General features: G+C 47.1%; 5 protein-coding genes across 5 annotated transcripts; 2 read left to right on the forward strand and 3 right to left on the reverse strand.

Moving 5' to 3' along the window:
- Positions 1-1,105: 1,105 nt before the first annotated feature.
- Positions 1,106-1,650, reverse strand: BO88DRAFT_344871 (uncharacterized protein; the record flags this gene model as incomplete). The annotated part of the gene is made up of 2 exons (XM_025703265.1): positions 1,106-1,305; positions 1,365-1,650. 2 exons carry the CDS (start codon positions 1,648-1,650, stop codon positions 1,106-1,108), a joined length of 486 nt encoding a protein of 161 aa, XP_025560824.1.
- A 794-nt stretch (positions 1,651-2,444) lies between these two features.
- BO88DRAFT_344901 (uncharacterized protein) lies at positions 2,445-3,427 on the forward strand (the record flags this gene model as incomplete). Its single annotated transcript, XM_025703269.1, has 3 exons — positions 2,445-2,691; positions 2,750-2,846; positions 3,112-3,427. 3 exons carry the CDS (start codon positions 2,445-2,447, stop codon positions 3,425-3,427), a joined length of 660 nt encoding a protein of 219 aa, XP_025560825.1.
- A 1,080-nt stretch (positions 3,428-4,507) lies between these two features.
- On the reverse strand, positions 4,508-5,093 carry BO88DRAFT_427241 (uncharacterized protein; the record flags this gene model as incomplete). The annotated part of the gene is made up of 4 exons (XM_025708977.1): positions 4,508-4,606; positions 4,640-4,669; positions 4,700-4,876; positions 4,938-5,093. 4 exons carry the CDS (start codon positions 5,091-5,093, stop codon positions 4,508-4,510), a joined length of 462 nt encoding a protein of 153 aa, XP_025560826.1.
- Positions 5,094-7,052: 1,959 nt separating this feature from the next.
- BO88DRAFT_344734 (trypsin-like serine protease) lies at positions 7,053-8,653 on the forward strand (the record flags this gene model as incomplete). The annotated part of the gene is made up of 2 exons (XM_025703245.1): positions 7,053-7,466; positions 7,532-8,653. The coding sequence occupies 2 exons, from the start codon at positions 7,053-7,055 to the stop codon at positions 8,651-8,653; spliced, it is 1,536 nt and encodes a 511-aa protein (XP_025560827.1).
- Positions 8,654-11,250: 2,597 nt separating this feature from the next.
- Positions 11,251-13,505, reverse strand: BO88DRAFT_427242 (nucleic acid/nucleotide deaminase domain-containing protein; the record flags this gene model as incomplete). Its single annotated transcript, XM_025708978.1, has 9 exons — positions 11,251-11,441; positions 11,478-11,685; positions 11,707-11,776; positions 11,798-12,237; positions 12,307-12,483; positions 12,508-12,575; positions 12,608-12,775; positions 12,845-13,195; positions 13,472-13,505. The coding sequence occupies 9 exons, from the start codon at positions 13,503-13,505 to the stop codon at positions 11,251-11,253; spliced, it is 1,707 nt and encodes a 568-aa protein (XP_025560828.1).
- Positions 13,506-17,266: the final 3,761 nt, after the last annotated feature.

Consider the following 17,266-nt stretch of genomic DNA (forward strand, 5'->3'; position numbering starts at 1 on the left):
GGCCGAATTTGCCAGGGTTAGTCGGTTCAGTAGCGTTGACACCTGAACGCCCTTTGTCTCGCGTTGAAAGCTACCCAGGATCTGGTATATGGGCTAGAATGACTGTGGTCCGCTCTCGCGGCTACTGCGGGTTGACTTTTTCTGGAACGGAAAAGGACATCGGCCTGTTGATCTTGATAAAACAGCCATTGGACGGCCCTGATCCCTGGCATCACCACCGCTCAAGCATAATGTAACGCAGCTAACGATCACTCTTCTCCATGTGACATGAATGTAACCTAACTATTCTAAGCTCTTTTCTGGACTGCGTTATACTGTTCCCATGTCCTATGCTGTGACACGAGGTACTTAGTATCAGTGACGCCTCGGTCTTTATAGTTCGATGGAGGTCAACAGCTAATCTAGGTCATGAAATAGCCTAGCTATGGTCGGTCAAACAGTAGGCCAGTCCTGCTGGGGAATTGGCCTCCTATATCTACCACTTTTCGGTGGGTGGGAGTTTTGACGCGATTATTTCATGCCATTTACCTGCACGGGCTGTGGGCACACTGGTGTCTCACGAAGACAACCGTATAGCAACTGCGTAGGCTGTGGCATGCGCTAGCAATTGGAGAGTAGCTCCACCACTTTTATCTACCTATTGTGATCAATAATGGACAGCGAGGGAAGGAAAAATGTACAGAGGATGTGCCGGAGATCCTATATGAATTGAAACCGGACATATTACAGCGAATCAAGTCCATGCTAGCATCTATGTCCTCCCCTTATGGGATCAAAGCTCAGATCCCGGTCACGCGTGGGTTAACGTTGATCCAGCCTGCTCGGGAAACCACACAGACTGTTACGGTATCTGTCTCCAACGTACAGCGCTTGTTTGCTGTGATAGACATCCCGCACAACTTTGAACTCTTCCATTTCTAATTCCAGTATTTGTCTTCGAGAAGGCCCTTACAACAGACATTTCATTTCCTCTACCTTCACCAGTCTTGTCCAGAGCTATACCAGAGTCCAGGGGTGGGTTTCCCCGGTTAACTCACGATTGAATAAGATAAAGAGACTCGCTATTAGTTAACCATCCCTCCAGCGCCGGCGGATATTCTTGTTGTCAAGAGTTGGTGGCCTTGCTGCGTGTTGTACCTCTTTTAGTGCCGCTGCTAAATAAGGACCGGTGGATTTGGTTTACTGTTTTTTTAATATCCTGATTCCACTGCTTCTGCTCCCTCATGCTGGACTCCAAAGCGCTGATTTGTGTCAGTCTAGTTAAGAGAACGGCAACGTTACACTTACTCCACCCGTTCAGATAGTCTAGATATGTGTCAGTTTGTCATGCGCTGCTCTTCAAGGAAGAGTATAATTCGTGAAACTGTACTTATTTAGAAGAGGAAAGACCTGCCCTTGGCCATAGTCCCCCTCGCTACCGTCCGCTATCAGGCTGGGGCTTGTACCGGAATGATCTAAGGCCCCTAGATCGCCATCATCACGCTGTGCGTTATCATGTTTCTCCGTCCCCACGGGGTAGCTACCGGCACCGATCCGGACAGGGTTTTGCGCATACTGTATGCGAGACGTCTCAGCATGCGAGGTCTCAAGTCCTAAAACCGTCCGCAGAGCCTGTAGCCGCTTGTATTGGGGCGGGCCAGTTGCATGCATGTCGGACTAACAATTGGCCCGGGGAGATGCAAGTTGAATAAGGACGGTTCAATCCCAGGGCACGGAACAACTGAAGACAACACAGAGACGCGACAAGCATGTGATAGACGAAACGGGGGTTTATATATTAAAGCAGAGTTGAATATTAACTCCCTGGGTGGCCTTCTCGGGCTGGGTGTTGTTTGGACCAGAAAGTTCGAATCATCACCGAGCGGCGCAACGTCGAGTCGAGGCAAATTTGGGCCGACGAGTGTAGATGGTGGGTAGTTAACATTTCAGACAAGGTGGGCAACTTGTTTGTTTCACCGTGTAGAAACCCCAATTGGTAAAAGTCCTGATTTCTCTTGGTAATCTGCCCGTGGTTTTTAAATCACCTGGACTTCCAGCGCCGCTGTTTTTCAGGGGAATACGGCGAAGTATTGATACATGGCGTAGGTCTAGACAATTTGGATCCGTCAAGACTCCGAGGGATATGGAAGATAGCAGTATATCATTCGCAAACAGCGCTCGGCTGGTGTCAAATACTATCTGTCTGGGGCAATTCAATGTATTGTTTGATGAAACCTTAAAACGGCAGTGATAAACGATAACCCGCGGGCAAACTTAATCAGTGTAATGGCGCGCACAGGAAAGGATTAAAGGGCTGTCTGAGCTCTGCTCGTTCACTCGCCATCCCGCCCTTACTCTACGCATTGCCGCCATTGTTTCTTTATGACAGTCGTCGCATCATCGGTCGACATAATCTACGGCCAACCGATAACACCTCGTGGCCGTCTTCCCCATCACGTTCCAGAATGGGTCACATCTGTGCAACATGCGACAGTCCGTTAGGCGGCGTGGCCGAAAAACCGTGCAATCGGCCGGGTATCAAAGGCCTGCTTTCACAGGACAGCTTCCTGGCCTGTTTTGATCCACATCAACTGGCAAGCACTCTCCAAGTCATGAATGAATCTATGGCCATGCCTTATGCCACCAAAGGCGAACTTAAGGCCCGTGAACGTTGGTTTACGTCAGAGGCCCAAGTCGCGTGCGGATATATGGGTATGCACACAGAACACATATGCAAAAAAAAGAACCATTATTTAACAACTGGACGCAGGCTCCGAGAGTCTACTTGCCGACTTCCATCCTAAGACGCCTCCCAACAGCCCACGCACGGCTCCTTTGGACCCTGTGCTAACCGAGCACATGTCTAAGTAAGAGAGTTGAGTTTTATCCGAAGGACACGGTCATCAGTGCTAGCTGCTACGATGGTGATGCGCTTTCATTCATTGGGTTGGTATAATCTATGCAACTCTGATTTGGGGAATACGGGGGTGCCGGGGAATGCGGGGGAATGCGGGCCCTATCTATCTGCGCAATTAGTGGTACACTGAATAGACCACATTTCTCTAATAACTTTAAGACACGGAGTTACTTGGTATGTTGCAATGGATAGGTTCATCTGGGCAAATCTTGTAGACGTGCGCAGTTCCGCTGGCCTGCACAGTGGGCTGATCCGAGCACGCCTCCCAAGCACATCCCAGAGAAGATCCAACCTTATGTCGAGACACGATGGGAAAACGAACGCAAAGAGTCACGTAGAGCGCCTGCCCACAGGAAACTCGTACATCCGACAACGCATTATATCCACTGCGGTAGTGGGGCACGGATATTGGGAAGGTTCAAGCGGCGGTCCTATTCTTCTCTGGCTCGAGCTTCCTTCCCGTGCGAGTCGGACAGGGCCTCTTGCAGCTTGCGCATCCCGAGAGGATGCGTCGGTTTCCCACTGGACTGACTTCGGGTTCAAATTCATGCTGCAGGATCAGATCATCGGACACCTTGACTGCCACGGCCGCGAGGTTGTCGAAGATTTTAAGGCATATGCGGAAGAACCGGTTCTTATCTTTCTGGTGCTTCTATTATTACCACTTCTCTTCTAAGGTGTCTTGCAACGAATATGGACTGTTCTTTTTGGCATTTTGAAGCCGCACACGGGTCGTTTCCAGGGCCATGGTTGTTTCCCGGGCCAGTGTAATTTGATGGTTGATCAGATTAATTTCCGGGAGATCATATTTTATAGGAGAGTTAATTAGTCTCCTCCCCTTGTGCAGGATGGAGAGCGGGGGAACTGGGATGACTTCAGGTTCTTGACTGTAGATGCTTGATGCTGTATCGTTGGCTGCTCTTCTTGTCCAGATTGAAGACAGCGGCATGGCTCCGTTAGAGATTGGATTTAAAGTAAAACTGGCCGCTTGTACAGATGAAATTGTGGAATACCAATCCTGATCCAGCACAATTATATGTACTCGGGGGGATGTGTGAGGTTTGGATTATGTGTATACGTGCAGACATACTCAGAAGACGGACTAGCATGAGTTTTCCTTCACTGACACCTCCCGGGACCCTCATATTTCGGGCTCGGACGTTAGCCGTTTGTTGGTTAAATCACGACTTTCTTTTCCTGGACCTGACTGTGTGAAATCTTGCTCATGCTCTGTTTGCTGGTAGGTAGACAAGAATATCAATTAGGTGTTGAGTGCTGCTGCCGAGCACAATTATTTGTCCGTGGAACAGGCTTGTTTACTATACACAAGACAGTTTACCTACCTTGGCATCATCTAGTCCACCTGCAGACCCAGGATGTAATTATATATTTCAGGCGCTCCCAAGCTGCTTCCAGCAGGTGTCAATGTGCACTACTTGACACGATCATCACCGTTATTATTGATTGGTATATGTGTGCGCATTCATCCTAGAAAAGATATCAATTACTACGGTAGAGAAATTAGAATTGAAGAAGCTGTGTAAAGTTACTAGAGCCGGGTCTAATATCATGATTATTATTAAATACACTTTCTTCATCCTCCTGTGTAGTCTATATATCCGGCACCGCTGTCGTTGCTGGTAGAGCAGTTATCAAGGCAGCAGGATCCGCATTTTCCAGTAAACTAGCAGGACTCCAAAGTTGTTGGTACTAACCCGCAATAGTATACTACATTTCAAACACCAATTGTTGAGTTTCCTGCCGCTCAGAAAGCTATTACCTTTACTGATGCTGGTTATTCACCAGCTTCTGCTTCTCACTTTTAATCTTTTGAAGGCGCTCTAACAGGGTCTCCTTGTCCCCCTCTAACACTTTAATTTCCCGCTCTAGGGTTTTGACAGTAGCCAAACATGCCTCGTGATCCTCCAGCGATGGCGCAGAAGGAGGGTTACGAGAATCAGAACCAGATACCTGTGGCAGCTGGTGGGTGCGTGGAGTCAGCGGAATGATCCGGGCCCAGTAACTGTAGGTGAATGCTTACCGTGGATGGGTGTCGACGGGACCGCAGAGGCTGCTGGGGAGAACGCATTACGGGCTCCGGTCTTTGGAAACATCGTGGTTCGGAAGCGGCGGTACTGCGACTCGAGGTCTTCCGGGTGCTTGCGCGGATGCCCGCCCGCGGTTCTGACTTTGGCATTTCCCGATGACAACAGAACTCAAAGAGAAACAACTGCGCATGTACCGTGCTGAAGGGAGAATTAGCCGGAGAAATTGAAGTTTCTGGCCTGGCAAGAGAGAATGAAGCGCCATTGGCTATGGCACGTGGGTTTTAAGCAACAAGATTAGCCAAAGCAAGTTAGGGATAACCGCCCATTGGTTATTTTGGCCACATGACCCGGTGGCACTATGGTTGACCAAGTGAGACAGAGTAATGGTTGAGGTCTGCGACAACCTGCTCTGCTGCGGATCCAAGCACCATGGGGTATTTGCCCAGAGCGGTCAAATGTCTAAGTTAACCTTATTCGCTCTGATCTATACCAGAGTTCGTTTAGTCTGTGGTCTCTGAAACTGACCCACCTGGTCCGTGGTTCAAGGCTCCCTTCCCTCATTCACACCATCGCACAAGGTAGTATTTACCTGTGGAACTCGGACAACCCCTGGGCAATGAGGCATGTTGACCGGTAGGTGACGTGGGTAAGTTGCGGGTAACTGTTGCATCAATGCGACGGCATTCACTAGGGTTACAAACCCAGGGCAACGATCCCTCCTCATCTAAGTGAACTAAGTGTTCTGGTCTCCCTCCTCTTTCTCGTAGCCCCGCAGTGCTGTACGACAACTCGTGAGGAACAACCATCAACTCCATGGTCGTTCAGACAGAGTCTGCTCAGCTGTTTTGATAGCAAATCCCATAGGAGGCTACGGCGTCCAAGCACCTTTAGACTGGGTACTGCCGGCAGCACCATGTCGGTCAGGCATGGTGAACCATAGTCCGCCGGTGTTTTGTGCACGCATGACTGGGGTCGTTCCCGCTGAATCCATCAACAAAAGGTCCTTTCTACGTAGCTGGGAACTCACAATTTCACGGCCAGTGGGAGGAGGAATATGAGGGTTAGATCGAGAGGTGTAGATTCGGCCGTTAGGCATCTCCAACATGGTCTAGCTGCGAATTGCGTACAGCCGCCAGAAGTCATTGTGGCGGCGGAGGACGCTATTGCGCCGCCTGCGGATCTGTTCTTGCTTCACACGATCCCGATAAGATATCATTAGCACGTACCGCAAAATTATCGCGACTTAGAATCCAGTGCACATATTTTTTGGGTTATATAAATCTACAAAGATCGTGTTGATGGTGGCCTACCAGCTCAAAATCAAAAAGTCTGCTTACTAGGAATCTTGCACCCTTGAACACAGGCATCTTTATGGAGGGCATCGCGGTGCAGAAAGAAGAGGTCTAGTGAGCTATCAATCCTATGCCCATGCTAGCCCTCAGGAATCTGCGAAGTACCGGGGCTATGTTCATATAGCGGACCCCGGGCAGATGCGACCCCGTATCTGGGCTCGGTTCACCTCATGGACCCTGGTAAGTCCATTTTCAGCGCTTTTTACTGTATGGCCGTTGTGGTAGGATGGCCAGTCAGAGGGCACCAACCGGGATGTTTTGACGGCCCCCTTTTCAGTTCTGTCTGTCACTGCAGCTCGCCTGACTTCAGTTCCTTTTCTCCTCCTTCCTCACGATCCTAGCCATTCGCTCCTCTATGTTGTAGTCTTTCTTATTGGGGCATCTTATGAATGTCTTGCGTCTGGCTCCACATCCACAGAAAGAGCCTGCTGTCTGTCGCTACGAACAATTCTGTTGCGAGGGCTGCTGCCTCTACATCCGCCACGCCGCCGTGTGGTTGCTGATACTTGCTCGCCTCTTTATCGCTTCATCACCAATCCCATAGGATTCACCTTGTCGCCTGCAAGGTCATCATTTTCTCGCAATCCTAGATTTTCTGCCTATCGGCGCTCTAGTCGACACTCTTCTTCGTGCCCGGCCGCTGCAACTCCCGGTGTCACCACGAGCATCTGTCCTAGTCAGGCACCCGTCCGCTCTCTCAGCTCTCACATTATACACTCAACCAGACCCCGTCGTATACGTCTCCGTACCGACCAGATGGGTTTGAATGGAGACGCAGGCGCCAAGCGCAAGTGCAGCTCTATCACCACACCCGCTGAACGGCCCGTAAAGCACCTTCGCCCCGAATCGACCGCATTGACACCTGGGGATTCAACTCCTGCCAATGGGACTGTATACGATGTGGAGGATGGTGAAGATGCGGGTCGTCTGCTGCCTGTAGGGCCTGCTCAGGCTAACTCGCCGGAATGGCAAGCTACCTTAGAGGAGGTTGTGAAGAGCGTCGTGTCTATCCACTTCTGTCAGACATGCTCCTTCGACACCGAGCTGTCCATGAGTAGTCAGGCTACTGGGTTTGTGGTAGATGCAGAGAATGGATACATATTGACGAACCGACACGTGGTTTGCCCAGGACCTTTCTGGGGATACTGTATCTTTGATAACCACGAGGAAGTATGTTGTACATTACACATGTGGACCGCCTGATGACAGTGATGCTGATTCGAATTTGTTACTAGTGCGACGTTCGTCCTGTGTATCGGGACCCTGTTCACGACTTTGGAATTTTGAAATTCGACCCGAAGGCTATTCGATATATGAAATTGAGGGAGCTGAAACTGCAGCCGGATGCAGCTAAAGTGGGATCAGAAATTCGCGTTGTGGGTAATGATGCTGGAGAAAAACTGAGTATTCTGTCTGGTGTCATTAGTCGGCTGGATAGAAACGCGCCCGAATACGGCGATGGCTACAGTGACTTCAATACGAATTACATCCAGGCCGCCGCAGCAGCTAGCGGTGGAAGTTCCGGCAGTCCTGTAGTTAACATCGATGGCCATGCGATTGCTCTGCAGGCCGGTGGTCGTGCAGACGGTGCAGCGACGGATTATTTCCTCCCTCTGGACCGACCGCTACGTGCACTGGAATGCATCCGTCGCGGAGAGCCTGTCACGCGGGGAACGATTCAGACGCAGTGGATCTTGAAGCCGTTCGACGAGTGTCGCCGGTTGGGCTTGACGCCTGAGTGGGAGGCGACCGTGCGTAAAGCAGCGCCCACGGAAACCAGCATGCTGGTGGCCGAGATCATCCTGCCCGAAGGCCCGGCGGACGGAAAGCTCGAGGAAGGAGACGTGCTCCTGCAGGTCAACGGGGAGCTTCTCACCCAATTCATCCGGTTGGATGACATTCTGGATTCGAGTGTTGGGCAGAAAGTGCATCTGCTGGTTCAAAGAGGCGGTCAGAATGTGGAGATTGAGTGCCAGGTTGGTGACCTGCATGCCATCACGCCCGACCGGTTCGTGACGGTGGCTGGAGGCACGTTCCATAACCTGTCGTATCAGCAGTCGCGGCTGTATGCCATCGCTACTCGCGGTGTCTATGTCTGCGAGGCTGCCGGCTCCTTCAAACTGGAAAACACCCTGTCAGGATGGATCATCGACTCGGTGGACAAGCGGCCCACGCGCAATCTGGATGAGTTCGTAGAGGTGATGAGAACGATCCCCGATCGTTCGCGCGTGGCCATCTCGTATCGGCATATTCGCGATCTCCACACTCGAGGCACCAGCATCGTCTATATCGATCGACACTGGCACCCGAAGATGCGACTGGCTGTGCGCAACGAATGTTGTGTTCAAGCTAGGTGACAGCCCTCCAGGCAACTGCACATATGAACTCTACGGAGATAGTCACAGTATCGAGGTAGTTCTCTCAGCGCATACAGACCAGTCACTCGTCAAGCCCGCACTCCAGGTTCCAGAACGCTAAACTCATCGAGATCGCAGTCTAATCTGACGAGCGTATTGATGGGCAAAGTCAAGATTGGACTCGTGTGGCCGAAGTTGATGTTTATCAAAATCAGCAGCTGCTTCTCAAGACTTCAACTAATAATTATATCAAATACTTCCTTGATCATGCTCGCAAGCTTATCCTGCATATAAGTATTATATCTGTATCCTTGCCCAACAACCAGTCCGCAGAATTCATGTAATATGCCGGACAGAGCAAGATCAACAAGGTTATTCTGGAATTATGATACCGAGTTATGGCATTTGCAAGTTATTACCCATTACAGACTCAAGAAAGAGAACCTTGTTTTACTACAAGGCAGGGGTATATTGAGTTCCCTGGAGATATATGATATATGATACAGTATCTTTATATAAATATCCAGTGGCTTGACCTCTCCGAAGCCATCTTTATAATAGTAAATTAATGAATTCCTGCGGTTTATTAAGAAATCCTTTTACTTAACAGAAAGCTGTTATGGTTGTTGGAGTAGATAAATAATTAAGAAAATAAATCTACTGATATTCCTGTTTCTGTCAGCATATGAATGAAGTGGTTGATTATGAATTGTATAGGCTTAGATAAATTAGAAAAATCTGTAAGAATACTGGGTCCATAGAATATGTATAGGCCGGTCTGAGATTGAATAGTATAATGTAAGAATGTAGTGTCACTGTACTTGATGAAGATCTCAGGATTTGATTAGATGAGGGAGTAATTGAGGAAAGATAGTATTTTATTAATATATATACTGCTAATTATACAAATAATGGCGGCAATCATGCTATCACAAAATGCAGTGTAGATTTTCTTGCATTAAACTTGAACAGAATCTGTGATAGTGGCTGTTGCTCGGCTAGAGAAAAATTCCTGGATATAAAAGCCTAGAGATTCTAGATAGGCTTTTCCTCGCGTGAGGGACATAGATAGGATCTAATTAAGATATATAAAGAGTAAGATAAATATAATTATATCTCTCCTTTTCAAAGCTTTTGGAATAATAGTATTTATTGAGGTCGTTGGGCACTCAGCAGATACTATGTGAGAATTAATCTATATCTGTTAAGGAGTCTCATGCCATTAGTTGAAATACTGGTTAATAGAGTGGTGTATGGAGCTGGATTAAATAATACAGTTAGGCTTGACATTTTACGAGTAGGTCTTCCCTTTTAGGATAACATATTGAGCAGGGCCATTCGTGAACATTTAAGGATTCAGACTGGTATTAGCCAGGTATTGGAATAGTTTACGTTGGACTGTATCTCTCTCAATATGATTTGTCAGATTAAAGTTTATTAGATCGATTTGTATGAGGAAGATATATGTAAATAATATTTATTTTTTTATCTTTCTTAAAATATAGCTTCTTAATTATCAGGCTTGTATATTAAAAATGGTCTCAGGCACTTTCTCTCACGCGGCAATAATATTAATATAGTATTCTAAGAATCTACTAAAGCCTTGATTAGATTTGTCCTCAGATATTTTCTATTTTTACTTGATTAACGCTTTTAGCTCTGCGAAGACCTGTTCAATCAGGTTAAAATCAGATAGGAAACCCGGGAGCCCTGTGGCTCAGATCATCCGACAATATTACTGATCTAGCTCTCGTGGTGAGTCTTTTTATAGCATAAGTAGAGTTGCTTTGTATTTAGCTGATACTGTATTCTCTGCTTATGCTTGCTGATGCTCGCTGGTTAATTTATTATATATAAAGTACCCGGTTATTCTGAGTTCTTACTGTACATCAAGACCTGGATTCCTAATACAAGCTCTCTTACAAGATCTGAAGTCTTCTGGTAGAATATTATATCTGGCACAGACTCTTCTTTATATTATTAAGAACTGCTCTGAGATCTAGAGATATAGGCTAAGAAGATTTTATTAACAGTTTCTGTAAATACTTACTTTTTTTATTTTTAATTCTGACTTTATCTTACAGTACTTTTCTTGCAAGATATATATTCTTTCAGAGATATTCATGTTACTGCTTCTCGGAGACCAGCGCAGGAGTATTGAGATGTGATTTAGGCTATATCAGTTTTTTACTCTTGAAGTCGGTTCTTCTGTCCAATTTCGAGTAATATATTATATGTGACTAGAAGAATCCCGTGACCTTAGTCTCCATTACTGACCGCCCTATTGAAGTCCTTTGTCGCGCTTTTGTGAGATATTATAACTTGAATAAGTAAGCTGGCAGCTTTTGGGATTGCAATTATTTCAGTCTCAGTGGAAGAAAATAATATGCTATTCTACTATTATACTGAGGACCTTGCCCTTGAGCTTGAATATAATCCTGAAGAAGGAAGGAAATTCAGGCATGAATACATATTTAAATAGAAAATTGAACACCAGTATGTGGAGTATATGGTTTCTTGAGACAGTTCTTGACTACGGGCTGGATCTGGAAGCGTATCTTTAAAATGATTGCTTGGAGGATTCCTAAACTTGATGATCAATATGATTCAGGAGCCTCCTGCGGATGGATATTCGTCTTACTAGACCAGCTAATCTTTAATACAGTGTTTCTTTTAATAAGATATAATGTGTTCTGCTTGTGTAAGATGACTATACTTTCAAGATACTCTGTATTAATTACCTGCAGTGCAGTGGTTTTCTCTCGAACTTCCGCGGCTTCGTCATTACCTAACTACTCCAGATAATATGTGAGATTATTCGAACATGTAGCATGCTTGATCTGTATTTGCAGGGAGCGCGAGAAGCTAACTTTGTACACTTCCGAGGACTCTCCTGGGGTTAGAAATCTATATGTCCTTGAACTTTGCATTAGTGTGCAACAGTCTAACTCCGTCTCCATTGACTTCGCGTAGTGGTGCGATGGGGTTGGATCGTTTGTTAGAGTATCTGTCTTCTCTGTACGTGGCTCGCTCTTCGCAGTTCCCATGCTAACATGGCTTGATCCTGGTAACTCAGCGACACGACCAGGAGGCCTTGATACCACTGAAGCCCTTGCAGTAGTCCTAGATAATGGAAGTGTAAACAAGGTGCTCTCGTTCGGATCTGGATAGATGGTTCCTCGGCGAGTTGACAGAAGTGTTCCACAAGTCTCTGTGTAATGCTTCTCAAGAGCCTTGCAAAAACCTTGCTCTAACCCTGCTAGTTGGGGTAGGAAAGGTAGCCTCCAGCCTGGATATAGTCTTCCGTGCCATTTTGGGGTGTATATTTTCTGGTACAGCCGAAGACACAAGTTGCAGAGAAAACAGGCATCCTTGCTCGAGCAGATCACTCGCGGTAATATCCGCGGGTTTTGTAGTTCGCAGTGGGCAATTATCTGAATCTCAGCATGGATTTTTGCTGTAGTCAAGGTTCGCATGACCTGAGAAGTGTACTTGTTAATAAGCTCCTGCTGGTTGATCTTCAATATTGCGCAAATTTCTCTGAGAAGCTTCTGTTGACTGCCTCTCGGAGCAGCTCCGGCGATCTTGGCCCGTAAATCAGGAGCATATCCAATTTAAATCGGGGTAGAAAACGCCTCCTTGGGAAGGCAAACAGGAGCTGTTCTCATCGCTCGAGCCAACGGGAATTTCTTCGCCGTACGGTATAGGAACCTCGCGACTTCCCAATACCTGGCGACCTTGTTTATGATATTCAGCAAACTCTGTCTTAAGGAGGGGCTCATGTCCTTATTTGGAATGATGCAAATCAAATCAGCGAGTCCCATGATCTGCTGTAGTCGATAAATTCCTTCCACAGCCCCTACTAAACGTGTGTCAACTTGATATTGGAACCACGAGTCAAGAAGTTTCTCGACGTCCCTCGCTCTCATGGTAAAGCTGCGTACGGTTTCCAACAGCGCCCTGTTTTTATATCCTTCCCAACGATCTTCACAGCTAAGCGAGCTTCTCGGAGGGTGTCCTTAAAGGGGCGTTTCGTTTTGTTTCTCGCAGAAACGGCTAGTCGCAACCGAGACAGTATGCGGGACGAGCACATGGAAACCACAGCGGTAATGATTTGGTTCCCTATGTCTTCATAGCGACTTGACTCTGATATTATAAAGGATACTCCTTCAGTAAACCCGTGCCACTTACCAGAAACTGTCGCCAGGAGTGCGAATATATGCTCTAGTCCCTGCTGGATATGACAAATCGCATCTTGACCATCGTTATAGCTCACTTTATTCACAGCAAATATCACCTTCAAGCAGCCTGATGCAGGGTCGTCTTCTAGGCATATAGCTGGGATATGTTCAACGTCGTCTTTCATATATGCAATGAAAGCAAGTGTGCCGACTAGTTTGCGGTCCGTGTCGAAAGGCAGTGGAGAGCGTCTTTTAAGCCCCGACAAAAATTCAGCATGATTGCGTGACGGGGGTAATGGTATACTGCGAAGTAGGTAGGATATAACAATATTTTCCGCACAAACAATGATGGGATTGGGGGCTGTGGCCACTGAGTGAAGGGTATATCATGCAAAACCTTCAAGAGTTGAGACAGCAGCTACAAACCTGGACTCGCCGAGTTCTGACCGTGGTTCTCAAACCCCGCCTGATGTAACTACGAAAGGACTGGCTTCTGTTTGCTGCCGAATCGCTTACTCCTCCCTGAAATTACATCCCCAGCAGGAAATGCTCCATACTAATGCGTCACCAGCAGGGGTTTCCCACCCACCAATCTCAGTGTCTTGACATAACTTCTGCACTGCCTTAGTTTGCTAACAGGTCACTATTTCTCCGCATCCATTGGCTGTCATGTCACTGTGGGCCGGGGATGTCAAGGGCCCTTGCTTATCTACATGAAATCCAGAGGTCAAAGCGAGTTGTGTTTAATACAAGAGATTCAGTACACACGAATCCGCAACCGCCACACCTTCGTCTGCCCCACGTCGTCCTCTGCAAAGTTCTTTCAAAGGGGTTGTAAAGAGTATTTCTGACTTGGTGGCGGAAAATCCTTATCGTGCCGCTGACACAAGCAATACTTCCGGTCCGTAGACTCGAGGACCGTGGATAAAAAGGCTCGGATATCCCGAGGAATAAATTTTGCGCCTCTTGGGACAATCTACTTCGAGGTACCGGACGGCGAAGCACTCCAGCCCCGAGCCGATCGTTGGCCAGAGATTATGCGCCTTCGGTCACATCCGGATAATCCTTCCCAGAGCAAAGAGTGTGTCGTAGATCATGATGGCAAGTTAGCCCCTGTGCTGCCTCGATTGAAGGCGCTCTCCACCTGAGCCAAGGCCACCAGGTTACTGGTGATCTTCCATCTACCTGTGAGCCGTGACTCCTGCCTAATTCGGTATTAGTATCATTAGCTTGGTGTTCTTGGGTATCAGGTCGATTACTAGACGCTTCTGACTCAAAAAATATACTATTGGCTCAGATCGTCAACTGATGTGGATAATTACGGAGACTAAGGAATCTAGTTAGCGTAACGCGGCAGGTCTCGTATTAGTTGAAACTGCCCCGTAAACGCTAGTCCCCCGAAACACGCCTTAGAATTTTCAGGTCTATGTCCAGGACAAGTGTGAGTCAATAACACAGTCTCAAGGGAAGCCTTCCGCCACCATCACTTTCTTCCTGGTTGTATTGTCTACTATGAAACATCAGCCATCGGCTGCTCAGCAAGCAACGCATGCCATCCAGGATGGCCTTGGAAGGTAAACAGGTCGGAGTTATTGTGGCCCAGCTTTCACTGCAAGTCGTACTATATGGCAAGGTTATTGTTCTCCTCTTATCATGGAATAATTCACTCCATCCTTACATCTCTGATCGGCGGGACTTGCCTCTTGCGTATATAAAGATTGTAGGCAGAGACCGTAGTACCGACCGGCCACCCGAGCCGACGATTTATCCACCCAAAGAACGCGCAGGATCTCCATACTAGCAAACACTCATGGTTTAGTCAGAATGGGAGACCAAGGCCTAACGTAAACCAAGATCGCGCGGCCCATATTGCAATGCCATACAAAATATATCTTTCTTTGAAAACTATCATATCTCAACAACTGCATTCCAAATGAGGCTATAGCATTATATAAAGATTACTAAATAACTGGAGGATAAATGTGTTAGAGAAATTCAAAACATTTAGAGAATTTACTTCAATTGATTATCTTAGAATACAAGTAAAATACAGGTATTTTACATCGCCAACCATTACATATAATCTGAAAACCTGAAAGAAAAAATAACAAAATCAAATCTATTAGTAATTTAGTGTATACATTTGTGTAAAGCCTTGTACTATGACAATGATTGAGATATCTCAGATCAAAGGAGTGATTTTTATATGGCATTATTGGATGGGCCACTCAACCGTATAGGCCGCGCGGTCGCGGTCTACGTTAGAAAGATTAAGGTCCCTGGATTTCTCCCCATGAGACCGGTCACAGTTGCTAATCTTCCATCCCGCCCGGGTGGACTACCTCCTGTGGCCACTCACGCGAGACCGGATGGTCACGCTATATCACTTCATGTCCTTCGATGCGTGGTCTGTTTGTTTGCCCGCACGCTATTAGGTGAGTTGGCAGTATGAAGCCGCCGACTGTGTTTTCTGCCCTTCGCAAAGGGAGTAATGACCATTCGACGATCAATACTGTCTACTATTATGAAATCCAATAGCTGGACTCTGGGCCAAAGTTTAGCTACGGCTTACCAGTCATGATACAGTCAGAATTGGAAGTAGCTCTTGACGTGATTAATTTAGTCGCTCTACTTGTCCACACGAGAAGCTTTGATCTGCACGGCGATATTTGTTTTCGGCAAGGGGTCGGACACTATTCTGTACTAAGTTAGCGAAAATCTTCATTGCCTAATTCAACAAGCCTTGTTTTGACAATAATATATAAGGGCTTATCTCCTCCATGACTTCAGGACATCCTCCTATCCATGATGACTCCAGCGCACAAAGAGCGCCGGCAATGGCGTTCGGCTTGTCGCATGTTTCCCGGACGTGTGCCTCAAGGTCAGGGTTGACAGGAGTCTCTGGATCTGCAGCATAAACACGATGTAGTTGAGAAAAATCATTGTAAATGGGGTGTGCGAAATCTCCGCTTGTCTACTGGTGCATATGGAGCTTTTTGAACTGGTCCAGAGTGTCCTTTCATCTGCACTTAGATTTGTGAGCCACAAGGGAAAACGCAGCGATACATACTGAATGTTTGCGGATATTGAATTCGGGCACCCTAGTGCCGACAAGAAATACTATAAGATCGAGGTCTCCTTCCACAATGCTGGCATTTTCCTTGCCAAGCGACTGAGCGTTTGCTTCGAGGAACGAGATTCTCAGACTTAACGAGGTGCCCTTTATTCCGTGCCTACAACATAACACTTAATAACATCGGCGTCTTGGGGAAGCCAGCCTTTCTGGAAGATATATGCTGAAGTGGACCTGAGACTGAGCTTGATCCATTAGAATTGAATGTCGTAGATCTAAGGGAAAAGACCTTCTACTTTTTTAGTAAGCTATGCCCAGGAAGTTGTTCATCCATAAGCTGCCAAAGAAAAGGTTCCTTCGAGGTTGCTCGCAATGTGCCTCTCGTCTTTTCGCTCCAATCATCCGGCCTCTTTTCAGCAAGCTCTGACCGAAAGTACGGTATGTTTTGCAGCAAGCAGACCGTGGTTATTATTCCACTTGCTTCCTTGAGCGGGCTACTTACCTCTTGGACGAATCGAAGGCTTGAGATCCTTGATTGTAGTTTGTTCGCGTCGAGACTCAGAAACTGAGCAAGTTATCCATAGATGATATTTTTCAGGTCTTGTTTCTCTTCATTAGAGATGAGGTCACCTAGGCGAAGACGAAGTTTTCGGACGAGAGTTGACTTTCAACATCCAGGACTGCCTAAAACATATACAAATCCGCGCTCTTAGTTACCGCCGCTGTTGGTCACTAGATTGCATGCTCTTACCAGTGATTAGGACTTTGAAAGTCTTCTCGGGCACCAGAAACTGCGCGATGGCCTTGAAAAGGCTTGGTGCATTCCGGCTGGACGACATGGTAGATGGGATACAAGCTGCTAAACGAAACTGAGTATCAAACTTTGGTCCACTCGTAGGCGGGAGTCCCCAGGTCTTAACCTGAATGGGCTCAGAAAGATTAACCGACCATTTTCTGCTGGTCGCCCAACATCTGCCTAACCTCGACCCGTATAACTTGCCAGGGAAACTCAACGGCAATCTACTGCAGAGACCGGAAAAATGTTCTGATTTCCTTCTACGCTGATCCTTTCATCGGGCCTGCCCTTGACTGACAAGCATGGTAAGACCTTACCCCTGAACCCGACGCCACAGCCGAGATTTAGCGGTCTCCCGTAGAAGCAACATGGGGGAACCCTTCGGAGGCTTTTGCGTGTAAGAGGAGTGCGGCCGTTGCCTGCCTGCGGATCCAGAAGCGAAGTATTATGAAGTCAAACTAGAGTCCCAATTCTCCCTCGTTCCTGAAGCATCATAAGCAGATACTATCTCTGCGATTAAAACCGAGTTTTCGGGAATCCCAGGAATGGCTAAGCCCAGTTCA

Source organism: Aspergillus vadensis, assembly GCF_003184925.1.
Source record: "Aspergillus vadensis CBS 113365 unplaced genomic scaffold BO88scaffold_18, whole genome shotgun sequence".
NCBI lineage: Eukaryota > Fungi > Ascomycota > Eurotiomycetes > Eurotiales > Aspergillaceae > Aspergillus > Aspergillus vadensis.